An 11,521-nucleotide genomic window follows, 5' to 3' on the forward strand; every position below is an offset into this window, starting at 1 on the left:
CTGTCGTGCTATCTGCGTGCTCTAGTCAGGCACCTCCCTCGCTGGCGAGGCGCGGATTATTTCTGCACTGGTGACAAGTGCATTGTTTATATGTGCAAAAGCGCAATCAAGCGTTTATATGCATGCCTCGTTGTCCACCTTGAGGTCTGCTGAGTTTTTTGTCACTCACCATTACATCTTATATAAAAAGGTGGGATAAACTTCTAGCTAACAAACAACTGCAGTGCTGTACAGTGTTTATTTACGAAGCTTTACTGCAAAGATTGCCTGGTTGCATCTGCACTACGCTTAAATACTTTGCTGCCCACAAAAAATATGACTTTACATTCTCTTATTTCATTGGAGGATCTATTTACGTATCTGCAGCTACTTTTGCACATGTCTTTCCTAATTTGTGAACATGTAAAATGTGCCTTTTGCTTTATGAGTCTAGCTACTCCTGTAGCCTTTTTCACACCAACAGCTCCTTTACCAAAGCAGCTGATGAGCTTGTAAACTCCCAGCAAATCAAAATGGATCACTGAAAATCAGTCCGCTTGGCTTGAAGAAGGTGCTGTGTTCTCGACTAGTGGATAACACCGAGAACTGAGTTCTCACACTCATATTTCTCTGGGCAATTTAATTCTTTTTAAGGCTATTTGCTAGAGTTTGTGTACTCTGAACATCTGTTGTTGTTGTTGCCGCATGCCAGAAAGCATATTTGGCAACAGGAAGGTGTTTAGTTCAAACTTGCAGTAGTAGCTGGTAGTTTGGTTGAATCAAAGTCGGATCATGCTCTCACCAGAAACGAACGACCTGTACATCTGTCCGTGAGGTTTTACCTTTCCTGTCTATAGACTCCAAAACCACAAGGAGTTGAGCCATGAAATGTGTTTTTTACTCTCATGTTCTTTACTCGCACAAAGATGTGCAACATGATTTCAAAGATGTGCGATATGATATTAAGTGTGGTTGTTCTGCTGGGGGGGCAGAGTTCAATTTAATGAGACAACAGCGAAGGTGTGAAAACACCCTTTAAAATGTGTATGTATTTTATTTTATTATTGTATTAACACATTTACTACAAAGTTAACATCCGCTTTAAAGGTGCTGGCTATAGAGCAAAGAAGCTGCCACATCAACCATTACTTTCATGAGTTATTACTGGATTTTCTTACGGTGTTTGCTTCTTAGTTGTGTTTATGATGTTTATATTAAATAAACTCACCATTAGCGATACCAAGGTACAGCTTAGGTTTGATGGCTGACAAAAATCATGTATCTCCTCACTATGTACAGACAACTACAAGCACAATTTCCACCACCCAGATTCACCTTTAGCAGCCTGCCTTGACCTGTTCAGCATTCCACGTAGCTTTAACACACACACACACACACGCGCGCACACACACACAAACACTCATGCATAGAGTGTGAATTTTGAAATTCAGTGTCAGATTCACATCCTGGAATAGGGTCACAGCAGCGCCGGCCAACATGTCTCAGTATGCCGTAACATTCATGATGAATCCCAGACTTTCCTTTCTCCGCCTTACTTCACACAGTTCAGCCACTTTCTAAAGGTTTCCTCAGAATGAATAAAAGTGTGTCATCTGCACTACATTTCAAGGTGAAGAAAGGCAATGCTGGGAAATGACAACTGTAGAATTTAAGAAGAAAAGTTGTGTTTTGGACTGAAGCTGCTGAAAGAGCTGATTCTTCACTGACTCATCACACATACACACTGCCACCTGGCAGAATCTGAGCAGATATTTCCTGCAAGCCCAACATGGCTCTCACCATGAACACAGTGCCACTGTGTGGACATTGCAGATATTTCAGCTACTCTAATGTCTAAGCCAGGGGTGTGCAACTTACTGACTTAAGTAAACAAAAGGCCACACACTAGATATATTACTAACACACACATACAAAAACACACACAATCCACCTAAATGCTTTATCAACATTTAAATGTCCTACATTTTTCCATTTGTGTGACATGCACGACTGCAGGTAAGAGATGAAACACATCAATCAATCATTCAATCAATCAAAGATCTTTATTGTTCCCTAAGGGCAATTATTTCCACAGCCAGTAGTACAGTAATCCTAAAAACCAGGTTATACCATAAGAACATAGATAACAACAAACATAAAATCACAACAGATCATTTAAAAACCTAATCGCTGTTGGGACAAAAGATTCCCTCAATCTATTACTGATACTGAGAACAGTGGTAGGTATTTTAGGGTGTTGCATGCCAGCTCTGTGTGCTTCACACAGTGTGTCATCTGCACTGCATTTCAAGGTGAAGAAAGGCAATGCCGGGAAATGACAATTGTGGAATTTAAGAGGAAAAGTTGTATTTTGGACTGAAGCTGCTGTAATGATGATGATTACAATGTTATACAAATATTGAGCTGGCAGTGGAATTACAGCTTTCAATAACACCTAAAATCACCAACATACACATACTGACGATAAGAGGAAAGAAAGTCAGTAGAAGCAAGACAGCATACCTGTGTGAGTGAGAGGGAGACAGGTGTAACAGTGAAGCTACAAGAAGTAGAGGTAGTGAAGGTGGATGAGTTTAAATACCTGGGATCAACCATCCAAAGCAACAGACGGTGTACAAGAGAGGTGAAGAAGAGAATGCTGGCAGGGAGGAGACGAGTACCAGAGGTGATTTGTGACAGACAAATAGCAGCAAGAGTGAAAGGGAAGGTGGTATTAAGACCTGCAATGATGTTTATCATGATGGTTTGGAGACAGTGGCACTGACAAGCGACAGGAGGCAGAGTTTAAGATTTTCATTGGAAGTGACCAGGATGGAGAGGATTAGAAATAAGTACATGAGAGGGTCAGCTCAGGTTGAGGAGTTTGGAGACAAAGGTAGAAAGGAAAGGCTGAGATGATTTTTTTTTTGGCCACAGCAGCTTTATTAACAGTGGAGAGTGACAAGAAATTGGGAGGGGACATACAGGGGAAGACACGCGGGAAATAGCAACAGGCCAGGACTCGAACCTGCACCGCTACACAGCATATGTATGTGGTTGCTTGCTCAACCTCTGAGCCACCCCGGCGCCAAGGCTGAGATGATTTAAACAGTGGTTATACTGGACAAAAGATGTTGAATGTGGAGTTGCCAGGCATGAAAAAAATAAGAAGACCACAGACAAGATTCATGGATGTAATGAAAGAGGACATGCAGAGGGTTGTGACAGAATAGGATGCTAAGGATAGGGTGAGATTATCCACTGTGGTGACCCCTAAACGGAGCAGCCGGAAGAAGAAGAAGACAAAGACTTTGGGCACCTTAATATCAACTGAGCATCGTTTAAGCACCACAGACTACCTGAGTTTTATTACCAACCATCCCTTTATGACCACAGTGTACCCTCTGATCCTCTGATGGCTGTTTCCATCAGGATAGCACATGATGTCACAAAGCTCAAATGATCTCAAACCGGTTTCTTGCACATGGCAGTGAGTTCACTGCACTCACAGTCACCAGATCTCAATCTAATAAAGCACCTTTGGGATGTGGTGGAACAGGAGATTGTGCAGTTGATACATCTGCAGCAACTGTGTGATACTATCATGTCAATGTGGACCAAAATCTCTGAGGAATTCTTCTACCACTTGTTGAATCTCTTTCACAAAGAATTAAGGCAGTTCTGAAAGCAAAGAGGGGTTCAACCAGGTACTAGCAAGGTGTATCTAATAAAGTCAACATGTTCAGATCTAAAAAAAAAAAAGCTTTTGATACAGTTGACCACAACCTTTCACTAAACAAATATTGGATCAGAGGGGTGGCTTTATCATGGGTCAGTAGTTATCTGTAAAATTGGAATCAATTTGTCCATATTAACGCCACAAAATCTAAATTAAAATCTGTTGTGTGTGGGGTTCCCCAAAGATTTGTCTTGGGGCCACTGCTTTTTATACTGTACCTTAATGACATCTGTGCAATTTCTAAGACACTGAAAGTAATATTGTTTGCAGATGACGCAAACTTACTGTGCTGTGGAATCAAATCAGTTAAATAAAATGAAGACCTGGTTTGACTGCAATAAATTAACACTGAATTCAAAATATTTGAGAACCGTACAAATTGTACCATGAGGAAACTCGTGATAAATGGCATAGAATTAGAAAAAAGTATCTGAAATCAAATTTCTTGGGGTGATAATACATCACAAGTTATCCTGGATACCCCACATTAATTATATTAAAGGCAAAATGTCAAAGTCTGTCACAATTCTTTATGAAGTTTAAGATTTTATTAATCATACATCATTATATACTTTGTATTGTTCCCTCATACTTCCTTACATAACGTACTATGTAGAAGTGTGGGGAAACACACACCTATTCTATATACATTCTGCAAAAAAGAGCAATAAAGATTATAAATCATGGGAACCATCAAATCCACTTTTTATTAAATTAGATACTCTTAAATTTAAAGACTTGGTCGACCTCAGAACTGCACAAACAGTGAATCCAGCAGCAAATCAATCTTTGCCCCAAAACATTCAGAACGTGTTCCAAATAAGACCAAATTATGACCTGAGAGGAATCCTTGTTCAGCAAGCTGGCAGTAAGGACTAATTTAAAATATCACAGAATTACAATCCCAGGAGTTGGTGTGTGGGACAAATGTACAAAGTGAAAAAATTTGCAAATTGCATGAATATAGAGTTTCAAGTGAGAGTAACCCAAGCCAAATGTACACTATACTGCCAAAAGTATTCACTCATCCATCCAAATTATTGAATACCGGTGTTCCAATCACTTCCACAGGAAGTATAAAACCAAGCACCTAGGCATGCAGACTGCTCAGTGAATTCCAGCATGGTACCGTGATAGGATGCCACCTGTGCAACAATTCAGTCATGAAATTTCTTCATTACTAAATATTCCACAGTCACCATGGAACAGGAGAACGGCAGTTGTCTGACTGCATTGTGCAAAGTGTAAAGTTTGGTGGTGGTGGTGGGGTAGTTCTAGTGAAAGGAACCTTTAATGCTTCAGCATACCAAGACATTTTGGACAATTTCATGCTCCCAACTTTGTGGGAACAGTTTGGAGATGGCCCCTTCCTGTTCCAACATGACTGCGCACAAGTGCACAAAGCAAGGACCATAAAGACATGTATGAGCGAGTTTGGTGTGGAAAAACTTGAACCTCGATAGTATGTACATAATATGTAATATGTTAAATTTAAGAAAATTTCATATTTTTATGTATCGCACATGGAGTACAAGGGTTTTCCGTAATGTACGTCCTTTGCTTTCGTGGGATTTTGCCTTTGTTCTTGCTTTCTTGATATGAAAGCATCTTGCTGTGTATACTATATGTAGAATAAACTAAACTAAAAACTAAACTTCCTAATAAAGTGAGCATAACTGTATGTGGGACTTCTAAATGTAAAGATTTTTATCTGCTGCAGTTATACTAGTTTTCATAGGAACTACTTATTGTCATATTAAAATAAATAGAATCTTGCCAAGTTTCACACCCACAGGAGGAAGCAAAGACGACTAAAACAGAAGGAGAACTTGACACATGCAAGTAATAAAGCTTCCCTGCAAAAGCGACTACAATCACAAAAAATGTGATAATGAAATGTTTAAAAAAAAAAAATCATCTTACCAATGTAATGTCAAGCTGTATTTAGAATATTTCAGCTGCTGGTGCAAAGTCTGCTTTGCCGTAAATGCAAACACTCTAGCAGCAGCTATCTCAATCTGCATGGCCACATCACTTCCTGTTCGCGGTGGTGTGTGTTTGTGGTCAGACACTTGCTAGCACTGTGTGTGTTTGAGTGATGGGGGGGGATGTAGAACCAGCAACAAATTCCCAGAGATAAATGTTCACATGGAAAAGGGGAAAACGGAGGAGCGAGGTGGTGCAAGCAGCCGCCAACGAACAGATGTGGATAGTAAAGCAATTCTCACAGATCTGCCAAATTTATTGTTGCTCTCAGTTTCAATCAAGAGGGTCTAAGGCCAAACCCAATTAGCCACAGGCTGAGCTCACATTATCTTGTGTCTGTGAAAGATCCATCATAGTCGTGGGTGTGCCTTGGTGTATGTAACACTGGTCTGTGTCATTGCAATGAGACAGAAGACATTGTGAAATGTCTCACTGTAGAAATAACCAAACCAAGGACTTTACCCAACTTAGATTAACTATGTGGATCCAGAAATTCATTGGAAAGACATTTTTTCATATATTCACAAATGCATATCACATGAAAATAAGAAAAACTGGGAGAAAAAGTCCTGATGTTCACTATAAAATATCCCAAACTAATCTGGATTTGGATCTGGACTTAATTCATGCACTGTATGGAGTTAACTTTTAGCCTGCAGACTTACACTCCCCTTCTTTCTGTTGCAACTGTGGCAGGATGTTAAGTGAAATATGTTTTTTCTTGTCACATATCAGTGTAATGGGTTCACCTAGCAAGCAGACACAAATCCCTCTGGGGATGCATCTGGCATTTAAAAAAAAAAAAAAAAAAAGAATCTGCCAAATCAAACGTGGAGCCACCCGCTGTGGCGACCCCTTATAAATAAGGAAGGATCAAAAGTAACAAGACAAGCAATAGATATATCTGCATCACACTATTTAAAGGCCCTTACACACACACAGACACACACACACCACTGAGAAACTTCTGCAATTGCTGTACAATCATTACACATTCTCTCAGCTAACTAACAGAAGAGTTTTTCTGGCACTGAATGAGCCTTTGAGAGGCGACCACACATGACAGCAGGCATGATCAGTGCTTTTATTAAGGGCAGGGCCAGTTACCTCAGCTGACAGAGGTTTATGCTTTTTACACACACACACACATGCTTGAATAAACAAAACCAAAAACAGAATTAACAGGTGAGTTAAAAGATAACATATATTAGAAACTAAATAAAACATCAGCAGTGCTTCTTAAAGACACTGCAGACAATCCTTCAGAGCATCCACTTACAAAGAGGAACTACAGTGTTTATAGTGTTTCACAGCATTGTGGCTTGTACAATTTTCTTCCTGTAAGAAAGACTTTTGGCGCCCCCTAAAGGAAAAAACAGTAATGTGATAAAAGTATTTTTAATCAGTTTTCACTTGTGGTTTCTTTACTCAGGTGTAATATTTTGCTTATCTAATGAAAAAAAATTAAATTAAACAGGAAAATGCACAGCCTTCTGTTAAATTAAGTGACACAAACTCATTGCTTTTAGTGTATGAGGAGCAATTAGTCATTAGGCAGGAAAAACCCTGCTGTGGAGTTGTTACCGCTCATTAATTACTGTGACTGAGGCTAATTGCTGTAGCAGCAGCCATCTTTGGACACAAATCGTAGAACAATTTCAGCTTATATGAAAACATGTTTCACAATTCGGACACAGTAAAAACACATTTTCTAATAATTTACTGAGCACAAAGTAAAGTTTCTCAAAACAAAGACCTCATGATTTGCCTTGCTGTTCATGTTCTCTTTATCATGAACAAAAACAGCAGTCCTGTCATTAACACTATGTTGTTTTCTTCTCTGCACTGTTCATTGTTGCATGAAGCAAATATTATGTAAATAAACTACTGGTACCAGGTCTACATGTCATCTCCCTGTTACAGTCAAGAAAAAAGAAAAAACATTCCCACAGGACTCTACACTGTCCTGTGTAATTTACATTTTCCTTTACTGCTTCCATAGGAATTAAGAGGATAAGCTGCAGCCATGTGCTGCTAATCAAATGCACCTAATTGATCATCAGCAGATGTTTTGGCAGTTTGCTGGTCTGAAGCAATCAGGTGTGTGTTAACACAGTGTTATCATCTTCCCGGGAGTGAAGGTCCCAGCAAATTTACCCCAATGTCACACTGCACTTTGCTCAGAAGAGACTGCAACCACCCCCTCCAAGAGCTACATCTCAGACTCTGCAGGCCTCAGTTAGCATGTTAAATGTTAACGTTTATAAGAAATACACAATAAGAAAGACTTAATAAGCATTGCTTGTTGGGAAGGGTTTCCAGGAGATAGTCTCTTCTGTCTAAAAAGAACGTGGCAACACGGGCTAGGTTTGCAAAGCTGCATGTGGACAAACTGCAAGACGTCTGGAACAATGTTTGATGTTTGAAGAGACAAGACCAATGAGGAGATGTTTGGCCATTATGCACAGCACCATGTTGGCACAAACCAAACCAAACACAGCACAGCACAAACACCTCATATCAACTTTCAAATACGGTGGTCGAGGCGTGATGATTTGGGTTTGTTTTGCAGCCACCTGAGCACCTTGCAGTCACTGAGTCAACCATGAACTCCTCTGTACACCAAAGTATTCTAGAGTCAAATGTGAGGCCGTCTGTCTGACAGCTAAGGCTGCAACAGGAAAGTGATCCCAACCATAGCAGCAAATCTACAACAAGGTGTTTCAATGGCCAAAATGGCCTCAACTACACTAAAATGCTGTGGTGGGACCTTAAGAGAGCTGCACATAAACAAATGCCTGCAAATCTCAATGAACTGAAGCAACGCCAAATTCCTCCAAAATGATGTGAGAGACTGATAAAGTCATACAGAAAACAATTGCTTTGAGTTACTGCTGCTAAAGGCTCTACAAGCTACTGAATCATGAGGTCTACTTTGTTCTTTCCCATGACTGTAAATGCATTTTAATGAGGGGTAAGTGGTAGGTTCTGACTGTGAGGCAACTTTCAGAGTAGACAATTACAGAAAGCTGACTCTGTAAATGACTTAATGGCAGATGGAGGTTTTTCAACAGGAACTGCGCCTGAGCAATAAGAATACAGAACTTATTTTTCCTTCTTTTAAAACCTAAATTGTTTAAAGTACTCCGACATTTTGGAATGATTCAGCACAGTAGGAATAATCACCCACATAGTTAAATCCTACATCACACAACTTTGCCGCTTCCAAACAAGGACAAGTCCACACTGGAGACCGAGACGTTGGTCTAAGCTCTGGTTGTATCAACAGAATGTGGGATCAGATAAATATGTAATGCAGAGGGAATGCAGCAATCCTCAGGCTTTTAAAAAGGCTAGTCATCTCAGAGCTTTTAGTGTCTGGTGTGCTTTATAAAAGCCATATTCATCCTAGCCCATAATTAATTCTGCAGAAGCATTCACACTGGTGGAGAAACTACTGCTCTGAACAGCAGTCCCAAAGGGACTGTTTGGTCAGGAAGTGATTTGGAAAGCAGTACTGTCCAGTCTCTTTATATGGACATTCCAGGGCAGGGTGGAGGTTACAGAGAAGAGGAACATCCTCCTTTATTTTTTTTAAAAATATCAACAAAAATATATCATGCCTCTCCCTGGAGATAAATATTCTTGTAGCATCATGCATTTGGGAAAAGCCTGCTGGGTGCTGCTGATTGGTTTGCATACAGAGTACCAGTCAAAAATATGGACACACTCATCCATTCAGATAAAAAAAAAGTATTAAATTAAAACCCCACTTACAAAGAGTGTGTTAAAAAACACAATCCTGGTCATTTTAATTTAGGGAAAGGATAAAACCTCTTAGGTAGGTCCCAAAATTCTCCTCAATGGATGAAAAAAAATCCAGGCCTGAATTTGTGCAAAGTCATATAAACACAAATTCCTCAGGTGTAGTTTCTAACAGTACACAACTATAGCTGTTACTCTGTAAATTCAAGTGAAGGGTTTGGATAAAATAAAACTTAAAGACGTCCAAGTCATTTAGAAAACAGCGAAGCTCCTTAAGAAATGTGCTTGTTTGCAGTTGTTAAGAATATTAAATCATCAGGTTACATTACTTTCAAACCTGCAGTCCATGCTGTTAGTCACACAGAGCAACACATTAATCAGAGGAAACTGCTCTCCAAACAGAGGCTTCTTAAACCAAACTCAATTCAAGATATTTAGAAGTTTAACTTTATGATACCTGAACGTGTTTTAGTTCTAACCCTACCTTAAACTACTTTACCTTTTCCCTACAATGGAAAAAATTCGGTAGGGGGCGCTAAAGAGGAGCTTAAGTTGTGATTGAAGATACAATACAGACAATATTAGTGCGCAGCTCATTCTCTTTAATATCATGACTATTTTAGACTATTTCCCCTGAAGCCTATTATGTATTTTAAAAAGTCAAACTGCCCTCGATGACTTATAAATCACCAAACTGCTGTTTTCCACTCCATAGAAGAACGGAGCATCGGGGGCTGTCAACTTTTCACATCAATTTCTCTCTTTAAACAAACTTTAAAAAAAAAAAAATCACTCACCCGTTTGTCATTTCCGTAATGCCGAGCATCACTGCGCGCTCTCTCCCACCAGATGTGCGTTATCCGATCACCCGTGCAGCTGTCCAGATGTTGTACAGTCCAGGATGTAACGTTAGTTTTCGCACAGCAGAGCAGAATGGCGAAAAAGGGGCCTCGCCTCAGCCCAGCCGATCTCGTTATTCCTGAGCCACTTCCCGGTGGGACCTTTCAGTCTAAAACTGCGTGCTTGCATGATTCAAACGGGGATCTAATTCCTCTTTGCGCACAAACCTGCAAAATACCTCGCCTTGTGTGGGACTGCACGGCATTTTTATTCCTTCCCCTTATAAGAAACGTTGCTTAGTAAAAAAGACATCAATTCAAACCCCAAAGATGATGAGCAGCCAGAACAGCAGATGAAAAAGCTGTTAAAGAGTTTTAAAAGTCATTAAAATAGAAAGAGAGGAAATAAGACTATAAAAACACATTTAAGCTGCCATTTAGGCTGACAAGAAGTCAGCGTGCTCACAAGTCATGCAAAACTTAATCCATGCTAATCTAAAAATATATGAAAACATTTTTTTTTTGTTATTGGTGCAAAGATGTTTCAGTGTCAGTATTGTTTGCTCTTTTTTCATTTATGATAAACAAATTGCGATTTCCTTGTAGGCAGATTTAGATTTTTTGGTGTATTTGCAAAGATATTTTGACATGACATTTTTTTTTGCCATTCATAAGTCAAAGTTTACGGTTATTATCGCAAAAATGTCTATTTACTAACTATTGCTTACTAACGTCTGAGAAAAATAACTCGAAATTGAGAAAATGACTTGAAATTTCGAGTTATTGAGTCACATTTTCGAGTTATGGATCGTTAAAGCAACATTTTAATAACATTTTTTGTTAAAAGTGTCATTAAGAGCTTGTGATAAACTTTATACTTGTTGCACTTTGCTTAAAAAAAAAAAAAAAAATGTTTTACCGAGATTGAATTGTAAGGTTTTTCCTTCCCTCACTGCTTTATTACGTGACGATGTCAAAACTCTTAGCAAAAAGTTAAATTATTTACGGTTTTATTTATTTATTTTGGTAGTGAGGAACTTAAATCCTGTCCTAACACATTTGGGGAAAACAGTGAACATGTAACCCAGAAAGCTCAGCTCTATCAAATCGGGTGCTTTTATTTTGGAGACCAGAGGCTCGCGCGGTGTTGCATGCAGTCCAAACGACACATTTTCAGGTTTTGTTGGCAGGATTTACCAAGAACCACCCAACG

The 11,521-nt window shown here is 39.4% G+C and overlaps 1 protein-coding gene across 1 annotated transcript in view; it reads right to left on the bottom strand.

The window, feature by feature from the left end:
- The window catches only part of lims2 (LIM and senescent cell antigen-like domains 2), a 34,787-nt gene extending 24,359 nt beyond the window's left edge, over window positions 1–10,428 (bottom strand). Inside the window, exon 1 of the mRNA XM_030758426.1 lies at window positions 10,267–10,428. Within this exon, the coding sequence (XP_030614286.1) occupies window positions 10,267–10,295 (29 nt within the window). The 5' untranslated portion in view covers window positions 10,296–10,428. The remainder of the gene's footprint in view (window positions 1–10,266) is intronic.
- Window positions 10,429–11,521: the final 1,093 nt, after the last annotated feature.

This window comes from Archocentrus centrarchus, chromosome 21, assembly GCF_007364275.1.
Source record: "Archocentrus centrarchus isolate MPI-CPG fArcCen1 chromosome 21, fArcCen1, whole genome shotgun sequence".
NCBI classification, from domain to species: Eukaryota; Metazoa; Chordata; class Actinopteri; order Cichliformes; family Cichlidae; genus Archocentrus; species Archocentrus centrarchus.